The sequence below is a fragment of the Centruroides vittatus genome, unplaced genomic scaffold, assembly GCF_030686945.1.
Source record: "Centruroides vittatus isolate TY-2023 unplaced genomic scaffold, ASM3068694v2 contig_391, whole genome shotgun sequence".
In the NCBI taxonomy this organism is placed as follows: Eukaryota; Metazoa; Arthropoda; class Arachnida; order Scorpiones; family Buthidae; genus Centruroides; species Centruroides vittatus.
Window position 1 is genome coordinate 2,881,755 of NW_027122207.1, and position 19,655 is coordinate 2,901,409.

A 19,655-nucleotide genomic window follows, 5' to 3' on the forward strand; every position below is an offset into this window, starting at 1 on the left:
TCTGTTATCAGAAATAACTGCAGCATCTCTCTTTCATCATTTCACGAAGCCATAGATCATTTAAGTCTGAAAATATGACCTACGCCTGTCTTTTAGCCAATTATTACATTTTTCTGCTATAAATAATTGAAATCAAAGAGATTAAATAATCGATTTGATTGATTTGCAATAAGAAGTCTGTAATTTTTTATCCTTTTTTTTTCCCTTTGAGTTGGGTATCAGATCACATAGATAGGCCTTAAACACTATAAATACTCAATATAAAAACATCTGTTTAGATATATGAAGATATATTAATATATATAAATCTTGAAATTTTGACATCCAAAACTTTTCTAGCGATCACAAAAGATGTAATATTTGCATTTTTATGTTCAAACCATAGGAAATAAAAAACTTCGATAACTCATATCTGTCATTGCATATTTGCGTTGGATGTCTTCGATACAAATCCTATCTGTTTCTACAGCATTTATTTTGAAGAACGGACGGATTTTCCAGAAACGATAATATGAATTATAAACGGTTTGATAGATGACATTACTGCAATAAAAATCGTCTTCCAAACGATTAGATTTCTACTTTCTGGGTATTATCATGCGCGATTATATATTTAATGCTCGATAGCCTTATAATACATTTTTAGTATAAAAAGTATTTCCGCAAGAACGACTTTCGAAAAAATTTCGTGTGATAAAATGCAATGCCTGTAAACTACAAATGAACTAGTGTTTTAGTAATGGCGCTTTGGGTTTCCTTGAAGAGGCAGCACGCTTTTAGACTTCTTTTCCTCTTATCCTTCCTATAAAATTAGTCCAACATTGAATGTAATTATCCTACAGGTCATGCAACTTAAATAGATTATAATATATGAAGAATCATTACAGAAAGTCCATTTAAGATTTCTCTAAAAGTTTAACTAAATCGTTACTAATTATCGAACTGAATAGACTTAATCGCGGTAGCTAAACATAATTGCTTGATTAAGCGTAAAAGGCTTCTACTGTAGACTCAAATAAACTGCAGATGATGTAATGTTCTTTTATTATAAAAGTAATTTGATTACTTAAAATAAACTACCGAAAATTACTCTTACTTATTTAATAGATTTGACAAAATAGAAATGTTTATTTAAGTTAAAATTAAATGTTATACGTTTATATATAATATACTGATGCCTTTTTAATGCTATATAATAGAGTATTATAAATCGATACGGAATAATTTTAAAAACTTTATTTATAATTAAAAGTATAGCCACTTATAAGTTGGATCGGGTTGAGAAATATCGTATAAGAGGAGAAACATGCTGAACAGCTGTTAACATCAATTAGTTGCAGATAGCCGTTGGGCTACACTAATTAATGAGCAGATATAATGACGCGAAATGCTGAATGACCACCCTGACAAATATAAGGAAAGCTTAAATCTAAGTGGGCTTTGTCTCGACTAATTCTCCTGAGAAAGTTTAGCAATTTTTATTTTTCTCTTTCCTATTCAGCTTAGTCATCTAGAACTTCTAAGTAAAATGACACTGCTAACATAGATTAATGCCTTCTCTTACCTCTTTGGTCAGATGTATCCTGATTTATTTGATAAGTCAACTATTGCCTTTTCACTTTTTTTAATTTCTATGCCATTAAATATATATTATTTTAGAGAATAAAGAACATTTTAAAAAAATAATAAAATAAAAGTATAGAAAATTTTTCCTTTTTTATTCTGTTAATGTTACTTTATAAATGTCGTTACGCTTAAATTTTTCTTATTATGGAAGAAAGATTTATTAATTACTAAAATTAGCGGAATTTTCTATAATTTTATTTATAATATAATTGACGTTATTTAATACAACTAGTAATTATTTGAAATTGTTAAAATTACTTTTAAAAAAGTCAGTGAGAATAACTGTTATGATTGACATTAGAAGTGATTCCATTTTTCTAAGATACTTTTAATTCTGTAGAAATCTAGAGTTGGACCACTTGAGAATTGTGACCACCATGTCCACCGCACAACTATGTAAGATGTAGAAGATCCGGTTACGTACTCAACTCTGTTGAGAATCACTTGAAGTGATTGGATTAAATGTGACAGATTAGCTTCCAGTTACGCTTTTCTTGCTGCAACTTACATCGACGTATACCTGATGTTATTCGAGAAGACGTGTCTTATTGTATATTATCTTTGAAAATTGAAAGAAAAAGTTTGAAATCCTATATGAAATAGCTATTATTGTGGTCACTTACAGAATGAAAAAGCAGGATTATTATCATTACGAGTCTCAAAAACTCAAAATATCTTAGTACATTATTACATAATGTATAAGCAAAATAATAATATCGCTACGACGTAAATTTATTCATAAAATTAAAACATTATAACTTAATTAAGCGATAGAACTAATTAATAATTTAAGTACATATTTTACTACTGAAGAAGTATTTTAAATAAAGAAAAACTTAACGTATAACTTTAAAAGTAATTCAAAAATAATTTATTCAATAAAACGATTTAAAATTGTAATTTTATCGAATCTTTATAGATCGGTTTCTTTAGAAAATAAGGAAACAACTGACACGAGTTACAGAAATACAAATCTATCAATCAGCAGTTTGGTGATTTAGTAAAAATGATGGCATTGTCCATCTGATGTATAGTGCAGTGCGTGATTGCTTCCATATAAGCTACGGAACAGCTCCATCAATTTCTCTTTCCTCTGTAAAATTGGAAACAGCCATCCAGCAGTAACGTTAAAAATCTGAAGTGACAGTTAAACTTAGCTGTCTCGTATTTCATGGTATATACTTTCTCCTTACCTGTTGTTCCTTTCATCAGACAATCCGTGTTTCTTATTTCTATTCTCTCCTTTTTTATTTTATTTTATGAATTGTTTCTTTACCAAATACTGTCTAGTTTTATTACAGGATGAAACACCGAGTCATATTGGATTCGGTATACTTTTACTAAAATGAAGAGGCCTATCCAAAATTGGATAACCGAATTACAATAAATTCAATTTAAAAGTGATCTTGCGAGAAATACAAGAGCAACGTTTTATATATGTTAAAAGTTATCAATAAATTAAATTTCTACTTTTTTCTTACATTCTAAATGATATTTTTTATTTTTAGAAATTAATTCTTGAGTAGATTTTCCTGTTGCTACGTTTAATATCGATTTACATCGTTTTTAATGCTTTTAAGATCATGCTCAATATTGTGTCTTAACTTTTAAATATTGTCTAGCAACTACTTTAAATAATGCAAAAACCGCATAAGAAATATGATAAAAGATAAAAATAGGAAAATAATAAATACATTTTTCGAACAAGTTATTTTTTTATATTAAATTTCGAACGAACAACGCTTAAGAAATGTCTATAAATTTGCTTCTGACTACGTTATATTAAACGATATTGCTTAAGAAAAAAATTTTCCTACATCGTTTAGTAACAAAAAACTACCAGTTCTCTGTTCCTGGTTCATGTTAAGATAGGGGGGAAATAAAAATAAATGTGTTCAAACATATCCGAACCAACATTTAATGATAGGGAGTAAAACAAAGTGTACAAAGACATTACATAGTGTGCACAGCATCCGGATGAACTAAACCATTTCCGGTGGAATTCGATAAAAGGTTCCCGATGAAAGGGGTGATAAAGAACTGAACTGACCAGACGGCGCCGTATTAGAGAAACAAGAACAACGGTTAATGTAAGTTTGATCAGCAGAAAATTTAGTGTCGTTTTGTTAGGCATGGCATACTGAGATCTTATATCTATAATCTGGTGAATGTGAATGTCCAGAAATTGTCCGATTTCTCAGACATCATCCATCTGTAATGTCATCTGCAACGTACGGAATAGAGGAAACATCGTACAACTTTTTCAGAAATTCGGAAATGGTTTAGTTTTTCTTTTGGTTATCCTCCGCATCTCTCGAGACATTGCTTCTCTCTCTCCCTCTCTCTACTTTTTCTCTCACAGACATAGAATGGAATTCCGACACCTTTTTCTTGGACTTATAATTCCGGATGGAATATCGGAAACGGTTCTCCATCGAACACCAGACTATGGAAATGGAAATACGATCTTTCGGCTGTTAATACAGGAAAGGAAACTCTATTCGCAACGTCGGGAAATGAAACAGGTGAAGAAAAATCTGCACTGCGACAATCCTAAAACGTGCCGAGCAATTATGCATCTAAGTTATTAAAATTAGCCATTTAATATTCGCGAAAGAACGTTGAAAAAAACGTAAAAATTTACAATTAAATTCTTCTCCTCGTATCTGTAGAAATACATGATTTATTAATTATAAATAATCAAAAACACACCTTTATTATATAAAACTATAAAAGATATACACATAAATAATATTTACAAAAGTACAAGTGTACTTAATCATAATTAACGGTATAATTAGAGAATTGATAATTTGTTATTTGCAATATTTATAATAGCGAATTATTCTCGTTTAAACATTAAGATTGCCATAAACATATAGAGTAAATGGAAATAAGAAAAATGTTATGATTGACACGTACTGCTTAATGATGCGGCATATCAACGGCATATCATTATTTGATATCAAGAACTAACCAATATTTTGGTGTCGCTAATGCGAAGGTCTGCTATCTAATTTATAACCAAGCAGTCTCTGAACAGACACCATCCAGCTAATTAATGGACCAGGTAGCTTGTCTAGAGGTGCGATCGTTAATATCAGCTGTGTCTGATTAGGGGTTATGTCTGTAAGGTTAGATGCTAGATTTTCACCGACCAAAATGGATTTCATTAGTTGAATAAACACTACAGAACACGAAGAGAAAAAAAATTTAATACAGATGGTTTGTTAATCCACCGAAAAACTAACTTTCAAGTCTTTCGTGGTTGTGCATCATCGTTGATTGATTGCGTTGTTTCTAGCGACCAAAGATTGCTGTTTTTTTCCCCGAATTTTTAATACAGAATTTTAATTTTGGTACCGTTTCCGAATTTTATCTTTCTTCTAGAAGATTGTATTAACAATAAAGTAAGCTTATGTTGTTTATTTTTTATTTTTTTAAAGAAAACAATAAAAAAATACAAAGAACTTCGTAGCGAGTTAATAATATATTTTTTTTCTTATAAAAAATAAAAATTATTCTTGGTTCAATCATAAAAGTTTGCGCTTTTAGGTTAGGAAAATATAAATCTATAATAATTATGTAAAGTAAAATTTAGTTTGTTTATAAAATAACTTCTAGAAAGAACAAACGTGTAGACTTTTTCAGTTTTAAATGTTACAACAAGACAAGAAAAAAGTGCTGAAAAGAGAAAGTTCTAAAGAAACTTTCAACTTTATAACTTTTGCTATCTAAAAGCAAAAGTTAATGAATTTTTTAGAGTTAGAAAGATAAGCAAAATTCATAACTTTTAAATATAATTTTTTAATTTATTTATGCAAATCTTATTTCGTTAAATTCTGTATATTACATAATCATACGTTTAACTTTTATATTTCTAAATTTATAATTAAAAAAATATATTTCAATATAAAATAAAATTTTAAAAAATTACAAAATGATTCGCTAAATAAGTTTCAAAAAGCAAGCAATTAAATTTTTGCAAAATAATACAGAAAAATTTAAAAAAGAAGAAAAAATTAATTAGAAAAAAATCCATTATCCATTTAAATTTATGCCGTAAGTATCTGGCGAAAGTTAAAGATTTAAATCCTAACCAGAGCATGCAAGAAAACGATCTTATGATTGAATGCGAGTTATATTAACGATAATTTACATATTATATTTTCTTTTTGGCCTCCTTAATGTGCACTTTCACAGATAATAGCCTTTTTATAAATTATTCAAATAAAAATAGTGTGAGAATGGATTTACCAAGCTTCTGCAAAATGAACTAAAATCATTTTTATAAGTTGTTTACTTCATTCCTGTAGATTTTCTAAAAGCAAAATCTGTAAAGTTACTTTCTAAACTTTAACTTCTATTTTTTTTCCTCTCTCTCTCTCTTACATCTAACCAATTTATTAATAATTAGTAATTAGTTTCACATTACTGATGGATTAAAGTTTTCTGTAATAAGATAAATTTTATGATAAATTTTACTTATTACTCATTAATATTTTAACCTTAACCCAATTTTTGACTCATCAGATTTGCTTAATTACATCGAAAATTACTTTGAAGACTCACGCCAACACTCACACTTTTATTCTTCGTACTGACTAAAATCGAAATTTTATACAAATTAGTGTAATTACCGCTTTGTTTTAAAATTATCATTCCTTTTAAGTATATAATTACGTAAATTTTAAAGTTAGAAAGTTAAAAGTGAAAGCAAAGATCTAATTATATATCATTTTGCATGTTTTAGGAGAAGAAACCTTCGAGACTTATAAGAAACAAAATTCCATAAAAGACTTTTTCCGTAAGTATAAGTATTATATTTTTTATTTAATTTTTTAAAAAATAAATTGTAAAATATCATAATACACATATTTAAATTTAATATCTTCTCAAAAATTGAATTTTTAACTTGAATTTTTATTAATTTTTAAAAAATTTATAACCTGACATATGTTACTGTACAGTACATAATATTTATGGATTAACTTTAGAAAGAAAAACCGGTGTTTACATCTAAAAGTATTCAAAATATTTAGATTTACCTGTTGTGAAGTTGCTTTTTATATTTTATATTTCACCATATATTTTTAAATATATTATTTCATATAGTCGAGACTCATAATTCATATCGGTTTTAATTATAAAATATATACCGTCAACAACGGACACAGACGAGAATATAAAAAAATGGCCGTTGTTTGGAGGTCCCCAAAATGGCCGCTGTTAAGAGGTGGCCGTTACTGGAAGTTCGACTGTACACGAGTTACTTTTTGACTTCATATATTAAATATGAGTAAATTTATCTATAATTTTCTATCAAAATATTCTAGATATGACAAAATATGCCTGTAGATTTAATATTTTTCTATCTAAATGGTGCTGATTTGCTAAAAGATTGGAAAACCTACGCCAACATATGAAATACATTACCCTGTAGAAAGAAACTTATATATATATTGCATAGGAATTTACAAATGTATAGTCTATAAAGAGTAAGATTTAAGAAGTGAAAATAATTTTTGTGACTTGAAGAAAAGTAATAATTTAATTTAAATGAATTAAAAATTTAAAAGCGGGTTTAAAGATTTGTTTTGTAAAATTGTCTGGAGAGATTTTTTCGAGAGAACGTGACATTTTGGTTGAAAGGTCCGACAGTGTCGAACACCCTTCTTTTAATAGTTGTAAAATTAACGATAATGTGGAGCGCCATCTGTGATCATATTTCGTAATTACCAGCAATAGGAAAATAAAAGGAAAACAATAGCGATTACGACTTGTATACCGTAAAAATAAATGTTATGAATAGTGTATGAGGACAAGTTGAGCTCGCTGTAGCATATCGCTTGTATGTATTTTTCTCAATATAAGTGGAAAATTATGTGGTAAAATACAATATAAGGGAATTTTAGGAGAATTGTTTTGTAATACCGGATCTAACGCGAAAATAGCGAATTTGGAAGAAATATATTGATGTATTTTTCAGTTTAGAAAGTTTTTAAACTTTCATAAATACAGAAGATAGAAATATCCAGGAAAAATTCTCTGTCGTTTCTATTTTGTCCGAGCAACATTACATCTTTACTAGAGTATAAGTAACGTGTCAGTTCTCTTTGAAAGTCTGACCATTTGTCTGATGCGGTGTAAAACCAAAATTATACGTTAAACCATCTCTATTTTCCTTAGGAAAATTTTCTAGATCAAAGAAGTATTGATCGGTGTGTCTTCTTTTCTTTCTTTCTTTCGTTTCCCTTCTTTTTTTTTGCTCGCTCTCTCTCTCTTTGTACTTGACAAAAAGTGAAGTTAAACTTAAGATCGAATTACATTAGAGTTACCATTATTGAAATTTGATACATTGGCTTCAACGCAAACATTATCTGGAATAATTTACAAATAAACAATATTATAATTATCGAAATTGTAGCAATATTCAACTTCTGTAATTTTATTTTGATGTTTAATTTTCTGTTTAATAAGGCCCCGAGTAGAGAGAAGCGAAACAACAGCTGAGCCACGCTTCGCTACTATCTTTTGAATACATGAAAACGTCCACTGAATAAAGAAAATAAGCCGAATAACGTGTCAAATATGAATAGTAAAGCATTATTTTTCATTTTTCGATATCTATATACGTGGTTCAACCCCTCCTTTTTCATATATATGACATTAATTTACCGAGTCCATCAGAGTGACTTTCACAGACACATGAAATATTGTTGCTGTCTGTACCGTCGCCACTATGACATCTTAATAGTTACTAATGAATCAACTTTTCTGCTAAACATTGTTACTATTGAAGTGGGATGTTTATTGACTGAAATAAATGTTTGCTTTCAAACCAGACTTAACTCGACAAACATTAAGAAGATATAAAATTATCATCTTGCTTTTGTTTTAGTAAATTATCCATTATACAATTTAAAATTCTAGAATTTTTTAAAGTAAACTCAAAAAAGTAGTACTTTAATCACAATTGCAATATGTTTTTTAATTAAATTTCAGCATTGTTTATATCATTTCAATGTTGTTATTTTAATGAAAGAATAGTAAACTTTTGTTGGTATGTAGTTTTGTATTTATAAATTATTTTGCAAGCAGAATATTGAATTAAGTTTCAATATATATCGAGATTTAATTTAATAATATGTTCTTGTGAAATAACAAATATGATTGTCGATAGGCAAAAGGAAAAAATTTCTTCCCTCTTTCTCCCTATCTTCTGATGAAAGAATTGGTGGCTGATACAACACATACACACAGAGGAGAAACTGAGATAATGTGATTTATGGAGGGAAACTTGGGTATCCCACTTAATTACTGGGTCATCCTCTAACAGAAGAAGACAGGAATTCCATTTTGAGATTGGTCTGTCTGTCCACTGATTGTCTCGTCTTCCAGGCGGTTTTAGTAATTATCTCATTTTTCTGTTATCTAATAATGTTTCTGTTTTATCTTACGTCGTTTATAATATTTCATATTATATAAAAATTTACGATTCGCTATAAGATAATAACGTAAATCTGAAAGCTATAATTTAATAGATAAGATAGCAAAGTTACATAATAAACTCTGAAAGTTTGAGACGCAATAAAGGAAGTTTGACTACTCTAAAATTTATTAGGGAATTGTTAATTATTTTCCGAGATTTTTCTTTTTTCTATTATTTTTTTAAAAAATGTCTACTTTCTAAACATATCATTTTCTTAATAGAATAAGTTGAATATATGGCAATAAACCATATAAAACGGATTAAAAATTCTCAGAAATTCTTACTACCAGGGACATTTAACTTCACTCCAGGGAAATCTATGTCCCCACATCGGGTGTAATCACTTAATTGTATTATGATTTATAAGAAATAAAATTAGTAAATAGTCTAATATTTTTGCTATACACTCTGAGGATAGCTCGTGGTATTTATATAACAGATTAAAATATTCCACGAGGTAAAGAAAGTAAAATTATAGTCTTTTGGTTGGTAAACAAAGACCAGCATTGTGATTGCCATTTTCAAATTTTGAACTCCGAAATCATCGCAATGATTGTCTCTAAAGTTTATATTAGGTAGACCTAATCAGATTTTCTGTATAGGCTATAAAATAATTTTATTTGCAATCCGATTGAGAGTTTGAATTCAGTTAAAAAATTTTTTCTAAGTGAATTTGTTATAAATTGTTTATAAAAGAATAAACATAATTTTCTTTTCAGAAATTTCAGTTTGAAATATGATAAATCGCGGCAAAATTGTTCCATACATTCAAAATTAGACTTTATATCGATTGATTCATTTCCCAAAAGAGAACATCCGAAATCGATTTTAATATCTAGCAGATGGAAGTGTTTAGATTTAGGTAACATTCAGATTGGTAAAAAAATATTCCGATTTTTTTCTTTAAATTTACATTTAAAATACGTTAATACGGAGAGAGAAAAATGTATTAATTTACAATTACATTTGGGCATGTATAGAAATACATAAGTTTAATTTACGTGTGGGAATTTCGGAATATTGTGGATATGTTATATTTAGGAAGAAATTAAAATGAACACTATGTTAAGATTGGACAGCTAAATGAGATTTAACCAGCTAACTGTTTCCACAATGAGCATTAGAGCAGAAGCTGCCAACAGAAATGTCGTATTTAATCAACAGTCTCAGTTTGCAATGGTTGAATGTTGTAGTGCATCGAATGATCTTACTATACGTAAAGGAAATTGGATATTTACTGTTATTGTTTCTGTAATGGTATGAGACAATATGCAAGATGAGTTTCAGTTTAACTAGAATCATTCGCTATGCATCTTTTTCCAACAGTTAAAAATTAAATTAAATGAATTTTAATCTAAGGAGAAATATTATTGAGTATTTCATTGCGTGATTTATTTTCTAGAATATATCTTTTAAAAAAAGATTAAAATTTCGGTTTGTAATCGCATTATTGAGATAAATGTCAACTAAAGAAAAAGCAATAGACTTGTGATTGTGAAATATGCGAGCTTTAGCATAGTTTGGGAAAGAACGATATTTTATACTGTGCTAGAAAATTGCTTTTTGGGTTGTCAAGAAGGATCCTTTTCATTAGTTTAGAGAATAGAGTTTCTTATTAATCTACTGTAAAATTGTTTTTTAATTTTTTATATATGTAAATAAATTAAAAATAATTATGTAATCTGATATATTGATTTAAAAATGAAATTTCCGTTAAAAGAAATGGTTGAACAAAAAAGGATTTTCGTATTTATAAAAAATATTATACATCATATAGGCTTATATCAATTTTCTATACGTTAAAGTAATTTTGTAAGAGAAAATTGAACGTTACCGACAAATTAAATAAGCATAGATAAACAAAGAAAAATCAATAAGAATATTTTTGAAAGCTGGAATTTAAATATTTCTAGTTAACTGTGTGGAATAAAAAAGATTCTGTAGAGTGAAAAAAGTTTTTTAGTTGATAGGATTTTTCTTAAATTACTGTTTGTTCCTAAAGTATCAGACAAAGAAAATGGCTCTTATATCAAGAAGAGCATCATAAAACTGACTGAAGTATCGTCCAGTGACAACAATGTAGCAGGTGTGATTAGGCTGTTAAATGGCGAACTTCCGAGGAATTCAGTTGGTAAAAAAGGACAGGTTCTGTTTCACTCGGTTATTTCTGGATACCAATGCCAAAATTTATAGCTCTTGGAACAATATACCATCGTTCCACGCAAAACTATAAACATGCAAAGGCAGGAAAGTACACAGTAGTCTAAACAGTAACTCGATAAAAGTGTGTGTCACTGTGCAAATATTTTAGGCTGCAGTAAGAAGTCGTCATATAGAGAGGAGAGAGGGGATTAGGGTACCGCAGACAGAACAGTAAATCGTTGGCTACCAAACAATCTTAACGCCTGCCTAGGGGTTGGGGCAGGATGACCACCATTTACCCAACTTGTCCCGAGAGTACTGTAAGTGCTAGCTGCATAGGGGTTGTGGATATTCTAGGAAACCTGCTCCTCGTCCCCACACAAAATCTGTCTGATTCATCGATCCTCTCTGCCAAGTCTAGAGATCCTCCAGTCCGATGATTAAATTTTGGGGGATAGAATTGAGTGTGTGTGAATTGTCCCATTAGACTATTATACAAAACTTGCCTAGTTATAAGAACTAGGCGAATTTTACATAATAGCTAGAGCAGAAAACTCCGTGCGATTAAATATTCAACGTGCAACCTGAGAGCGTTGATTCTGGAGACTAGCTTCCTCTTCAACTCCTTACCTGAAGTGGAAATTGAATCAGTGTCTACGGCTGGAATACATTTACGTTTTTGTGAAGTCTTTTGACGTCTTCAAACGTTAGCTTATCCTCACAGTGAAGTTCAACATTCTAAAAGAAAGTCTAATATCTTATCTAAAATTGAGCGAACACTTTTTCCTAAGCGAAAAGCTTTTTTTAATGCTCAAACAGTTGCAAAAATCATAGAAAAGACAAATAAAAACTTCTTTTTTCGAAACATATTAGGCCTATCTCAAATTCGTCACTCTAAGAAAATCATTATTCCAATGGTTACCGAATAGCAATCTTCGTGTCTACGATAAATTATTTTATTTAATACGTATGGGAAGGAAATATTTTTCTAATAAAATAAAATTCTGAATTGATTTATAGAACAACTTTAAACATAACACTGTTTTAAAGAACAATTAATTGTGGTAAATTATATATATTAATATATACACCAAAATACCAAAATATAAATCTATATTACGTTATCTATTATTTATTATATAATACATACACGCTTTAATATTTATTGCACATATTTAAGGGAAAATTAGTTCCGTGTGTTCCTAATTTAATGATGCAAGCTTAAATGTAATTTGATCAAATTGTAAAATTGCAAATTATTGTATAAGTTACATGCTAAACGTAACCATAGAGTATACGAACAGACATTTTCAATAAATTTCATCGATAAAATTTATATACCTTCAAATAAATGAAAGAAAATGTAAAATATTTATCAATGTTCGATTTTACGGTTCAGCAAATACGTTATTTATGCAGTATTATTCTCATTGTTAATCAAGATTTAACGATGTTTGAGAATAGTTTTTAGGTTAGATATTGGCCATTATATTAAATTTGAGATATAAGATGACATATTTACTAAAAGAAAAACGTAATAATAACAACACAAAGAATTTGGGAAGTATTATGTATAGGCTAATACACCAAGCATTGAATCTGAAAATATTACATTAACCTAGACAGAGAGATGACTTTATTAATATACTTAGGAAGTGGATGTTTATAAACAACACCAGGAATTTTGATGTTTAATATTGTTTATAGTCTGCTATTAATTCTGTATAAGGCACATTAATATAAAATTCGATATTCTATTATTACGTGCATTTTATATGTATTAAATTATATCATCGTAACATAAATAATTTTTATATTGTTTATTATTAACTTTGCAACTGTACAGGACAGTTTATACATGAAATGGAAAAAATTAGTGTAGATTTCTTAAATATAAAATTACTTTTTCTCAAATAGAATTAAAATACCGTTTCGTATTGATTTTAATGCAATTTGTTACCAGGAATCGCACAGCACCAACGCAAATACTATAAAGACAATCGGTTCTAGGAAGTTTTGGGAGTAAAATTCTAGAAATTCCTTTAATATTAAATTGATAAAATTCAGATTTGATTTGAAAGCTGTCTAGATGATAAATGCAATAAAATCATTTTCAAAGATTGAAGTGAATATTTTTGGAAAAGTGAATATCTTTGAAGAATAGAATAAAATAGTAGAATCAACAGTTCCAGCAATATCGCTCTTTATGCCAAGATTTATGTTGAAAATTATGATTCACCACTCCTGCCCTAAAACATTTACATTTTTTATCATTCGGTTCCTTGAAAAAAAGCTGTTAACCGAACTTCAATTTCGAACAAGACTTTCGTACAGTACATGTTAGCGCGATATCTTTTACGTACGACAAATTCGGACTTTGTTTTCTTCCAGTTTTGGTTCCAGTAACTTAAAATCATTTGTGAAAACTAATTTTTATTGCCTATTTTCTATTTAGTCTGTGATTTTAATGAATTAAGTATAAATAATGTTTTAAGCATTGTAACATATTCAGTGGAAAAACTAAAACTTTCCTATATTAATAAGAGATTTTATAATGTTAGATTTGTAGGTACAGAACTTCCTTTATAACATTCAACTCCAGTTTTGATTTTCATACAAATTTTAAGGAACCACATAAAAATATTCATTTGTTTGATTGACTTCATTGAATATCTTCTATGAAAATTGCGAGCGCTTTAAAATTTAAACGTATTTAAATTCCAAAACTATAGTTTGAGAATTCAATCATAAACTATATCTGAATTAATACTTTATAAATGTAACATTTCGAACTAATATATCAATTTTATATAGACCTAAAAGGAATTTATTTTCTAGTATGGCGTTTTACGTAACGACTTAAAATAATTTATTATGACAAGCTGGATAAAAGTATTGAGCGAATATGATCTTTAATATCGTTAAGAAAATGGTCCATATGTTTGTTGCAAAAAATTATACTAAACAGTAAATGACTAAAATTCGAAGACAGGAGTGTCATAGTCAATCAGGAAAGTTACTGCAAGCCTCTCTGTCCACTTTAACCTAATTTTTACTTGTATTTTGCCAATTGCAAAGTTTGGCTTTGGTTCTTGTCCTTCCAAATTCGGAGAAAGTTTGTCTCCCAACTTAACTTTTGACTTATTCTATGTTTAGATTTTAAACCACAATCTGGAGAATTTTCAAAATTGAAATGGTTTTTCTTGATTTCATTCTCCTCTGATGGAATTCGGACGCACATGTCCAAAGTTTTTTGACCACGAGATGACTTTTGCCATTCCAATCGACCAAAAGTACACAAAATAATTTCATCTTACTGAGAGATTGACTACGTGCTTAAGGATTTGGTCACGGTGTTAGTCAAACAGTTATGCCAAAATGGCGTCTTAGTAGTTTGGAAAGGAAAAGTAAACTCAATTGAGGTCTTGAATGTAATGGCTTTTTTCTAGAAAAAAACATCTAAATTATTACAAAATGTAACTTAAAATGTAAACTTTTAAACAAATAGCGTACGTTTTATTGAAAAGTTTGATGATCGCACTTTAACTTAGTCGTTATCTTTTAGAGTTCAATCATTTTGTTTAAATATGTATAGGATAGACAAAGAGAAAAGCTATTGTCTCTTCAAAAGAATGCTTTTAAAACCGGAAATCTCAAAAATAATTAATATATGTTGTATATATAATTTAAAACTTCAAAAACACTTACATATAAATAATTTCATTTATACTTTTCGACTCGAAATCATTTTTTATTTATTAAATTTAAAGCATTACAAAAACGAATTTATATTTTAAAAGAAAAGCCAAATAAATATGTTACTACTTTTTATTTTTAATTACAATTTCTTTTCCATTTGATAATTGCATTGTTTCAAGTGTCAATACAAAAAACATAAGGGTGTTATATTGTTTATCATCAGTCACGTCGAAAGCAACTTACGTAGACTTTACTAAAGTAGTCAATAAGCTTAACAAATACAAGGCCTATATCTAGCAATTTTATTTTTCAAGACCTCATCTTCTCCATCGGATTAAGTCTGATAGTAAACACAGAAAAAATCGAGATAGTTGAGAGTCTATTATTCTTTTATAAGATGTGCTATAAAATAAAAAGTATATAAAAGGACAAATACTGTAAAAGAGGCGATATGTTATTTTTCCTCTTCATATTTGATTAAATTTGCTCTCGTTTCCTTTTATTTATTCATCATTATACTTCGTCCGATATTAGATAATCGTTAAAAATTTAAACTTAATTTACAAAAAAATAATTTATTTTGATAAAACTTTAAATTAACTTTTTTTAAACAGATTCTTTTATAGTTAAAAATTCATACAATCAGTTTTATATATAAACGTTTTACTTAAATACATTTGTAAACTAAGTAGTTGTAATAAACAACTAGAAATCTAATGCAAGACTGTAATGTAAACAAGACTGTTTTCGACTTTACAAGTCACAAACAAATTTGACTTGAGTAAAGTCAGTAGATCTAAATGCCCCTGAAGCGTACGCTTTTCGCATAGCTGAAAAGTTATATGGGATAAACAACATTCTGGTGGAAAGTAAATTTCGACCAGATGTTGTACGGACGTGGAAAAGGAAGGGAGCTGCAGGAGTGACAAATGACGTGGCAGACAATGGAGCGACAGAAATATTTCTATGGCGATCAGGCAGACATCGATCTAGTATCTTGTGGTGGGGAATAACCGGCTTCAGTTCTGATTTCGCTGAGGAGACAGAGTGATGGGTCGTTGTTTATCTTGTTAGTTTGTCTTTCGTCTCGGACGAGGTGTAAATCACATATGTTTCAAGTTGTGGTGCAAGAAAATGGATGTCTTATATTTCATACATATCATAACACGAGGTAGGATACGCTTAAATTCTAATTTTCTTTTGTTCAAATTACATAGCTCCAACTTTGATCCCGATTCGTTGCGGATTTGGTTACACGATTGCGGTTTAATTAAACCTGTATACATGAATTATACAATCAAATATTGGAAATTAAATGAGTAAAAGCTTGAGAATTTTAACTTCAAATACATAGAAAAAGCATTATTTTTTTAACTTTTATAGAAATGAATGAAGACTAATAAATTTCATGCAACGAAAACATACATCACACATTCAGAAGATAGGAAAAAGAACTAGAGAATACGCTATCCTACAGGATGTAATTATTTCAAATAAATGGCTTTGCCTTATTTTATTACCTTTGTCACTTTATAAATATTTTAGAAATATAACAGAGTTCAGCAGCAGAAGCTAAACTGTTGTAGACTATTATAAATGCCGGTCGCATTCCAACTGTAACACCACATAACACAATACACCGCACGCCAATAGCAGTAGTTTCAAATCCAATCGTTTCACCATTACTGGCTTTATTAAACAATTTCCGGTTGCTTGCATGCAGGTATTAAGCGTAACCGTTTCATAACTGATTTATCTGGCCGAATATTGGCCGCGTGTTGCTCTAACAAAACTTTGGCGCAGAACAACCGATCTCCACACATTTTTCGGTGGCAGTGTCCTCGCTCAATGGCCCTCCCGGGGAGAATATTTGTGACATTGCTATTCCCCATTGTGACGAGCCTCTTATTACATTGTCGTCTGCGAGAGCGTAGGGAGAGGACTGACAGTGACAGGCCAATTGACACAGCTTGCCATGCGTTACACGAATGCCAGCTGCATAAGGACGGGATGTATATCCCTTCCCCTTCCCCAATTTGACTCTGTTAAACCACCGACCACATATACTACATTCCTTCGTCCTGTTCGGGACAATCTTCCGCATGGCTGAATCACATCGTTTGTCTAACCCAAAACCAGGAGAAAAGGAGAGGACATTCGTTTTATTTGGACACGGTTGCTGTACCGGGGCTGAAACGAACTGTGTCTAATTACCGAGTTTAATGAATGGCAGATTGGGAAAAGACCGAAAGATACCGGGAACAAATAAGATCGACTCTATTTTTTCTTTTTTTGGTTACTCGCTCCTCCTTCTAGTGGACAGAAACTTATCGCTAACAATCTTTCTCGACGACATCTATTTAGAAAATTGTTTCCATTAGACATACTTTCGGTGACAAGCGAAAAATTGTCTTTGCTTAAGAGCATCTTGAATTTCTAGTGACTGTTGGCGTCGACGCGTGGAAATGAAAACCAGCCGCCATTGTCGAACGAACGGAGGGAACTGTTCTGCCAAATGTTAACAGGCATGCGTCCTCTTTCTGTCAAACTTCGCATACGACCTCCTCCGTCTTTTGGCATTACGTAGCTGTCGTTTCCACTCATCATTTGTAGAATGACAACTGTTACGTTACCGAAACTAATTCGGGATGGCATGTTATACTTTTATAGATGTTGCTCCAACCAAAAATTTACGAGAAATAAAAAAGAAGTAGAGCCAAGTTCATAAACTAAAAAACATTTCTACGCCTCTATAAACATACATAAAAACAATATTAGATCAAAACAGAGTCACATCTCGACTACATTACTTGAATTAAATATAGATTACTGGAAAAATATAACGCAAAATAATCTATTTATTTAGGTTTACAGAAGTAGTTTTTGTATGAATTCCATCGGCATTCCCAGCCACACAAATCGTTTTCACGTAACTTTGCTACTTAGATCTGTAGATATTTTTTAGCTCTTTCTAATTCCGCAAATAGCTTTTGAATCGCAAGATAATACCGTCTTTGCAAAGAAGAAATGTGTACGTTTGTACTAAGCAGTTATCTCGCGACATAAGATACGACCGAGCTAAAATCGTTCCTAAAAGATAACGTTCTTCTGATACTGCAGCACACAATCCATAAGAAGAGGCGAACAGGAAGCGCAGCCAGATCTCCCATTTTTCTATTTCTTTTCTTGGTATTGTTTTTGCACGACGAAAATAGTTGTTCTTGTCGGTGAAGTTGTCGCTATGTCAAGTCTGTAAAAGAGATAGTTTGCGAAACAGCAATAGAAAGCCTTTCTTTTATTTACGCCTTATCTATCAAGATATCTTTGAAGATATTACTTGCAGCGTCGTTTAGTCGTTACTGTGCTAAATTAACATCATTAGTATTTAATTAAAAGCACTAACTGGTTTCTTTTAAAAACGAGATGCCAGATAAATAAGAATGGAAACAAAATTTATTTTCTTACTATTTTTTCTACTTTTTTTCTTTTTTTTGGTCTAAAAACACGATTCATATCATGGCTTACCTCACCTTTTATCTAAAAAGCATTTATATTTTGTTATTTCATACGTTTTTTTAATCTAAAGCAAACACTTATAACTTTATTTATACTTTAAATATTATTTTAACACTTCATTATTAATCTGTAATCTTTATTGTCTAGTGTGTAGGCTATATCTTTATACTATTAAATGATACATGACTTTATCTAGTGTAAACATGAAAATGAGATATGAAACTAGAAAATAAGACAAGAAACTACACGATACTTTATTTATTTCAGTTTAAAAACATTATTCAAATCTCTACTTCATTCGTTTGTTTAACTCTAAAAAAGTTCACGTTATTTACTAGAAGAAACTTTGTTCCATAAAATAAAAGCATTTTTATCTATAAAATTTTTAGATATTCTTAAAATAGAAAAAAAAAAAAACAATTATAATAATTTTTGCGCCTTCTTTCAAACAGAAAAATATTTATGAACCCGTCATGTAATTATTAAGTAGATAATATCTTTAATTATAGCAACAGCCACGTAATTAATTTTTTATTGTTTCCATCTCAATGATTTCTCAACGATTATTAAATTCTAAATTTTAAACTCGAATTCAATATACGAGTTTCTCCCCTCTTCTTTCTCCTCGTTATATATTTTTTTGGTCTTCAGAAAAGCAGAAAAAAAAGAAAAATTTGATTTTAAAAGGAGTATAAAAATTGTCGAAATCATGTGGGTTGGTTAAATTGATTAGTAGGTAATATAATAGAAGAGATAATTAACGAAATAAAACGAAATTAGACACGGTTGAACGAAAGTAATTTATAAGGCTCATAAAATAGACAGCCAAGAGTTTCGGTAACAAAGTCGTCTTCGAGTGTTTATCTTCAGGGTAACGAAAGGAAAAATGCGATATTTATAGCAATTTACCGAAAAAAAATAACAAGAATGAAAGAAAAAAGCTAGGATAAGTTAACTGCACATCGTTCTATTTGTTATAAGGATCGTTATGGATATAAAAAAACGCCTCCTAGAAAAGAAAAATAATGTAAACAATTGAAGAGTTATCGGATCCATTAATAAAAGGTGCTTCATATGAGACCTAGGTGAAGCTTTCAGTTCTTACAGACGAATCACTCCGATGCTTTATCTGTTTCTAATCTAACGATTGCCTGTAATGTAGTCTTTGGCTCATCGGTGA

The 19,655-nt window shown here is 29.7% G+C and overlaps 1 protein-coding gene across 3 annotated transcripts in view; it reads left to right on the forward strand.

Annotated features, from left to right (window-relative positions):
- The window catches only part of LOC136975904 (plexin-B-like), a 302,414-nt gene that overhangs the window by 110,824 nt on the left and 171,935 nt on the right, over positions 1 to 19,655 (forward strand). For 2 of the 3 annotated variants that reach the window (XM_067271069.1, XM_067271070.1), the window contains one exon: positions 6,380 to 6,433. Coding sequence is in view for 1 of the 3 variants with exons in the window: in XM_067271068.1 (XP_067127169.1) it covers positions 16,069 to 16,130 (62 nt within the window). In the remaining 2 variants the exon portion in view is untranslated. Of the gene's footprint in view, positions 1 to 6,379; positions 6,434 to 15,839; positions 16,131 to 19,655 lie in introns of those variants that run through there. The other variant, XM_067271068.1, reaches the window with a different exon arrangement.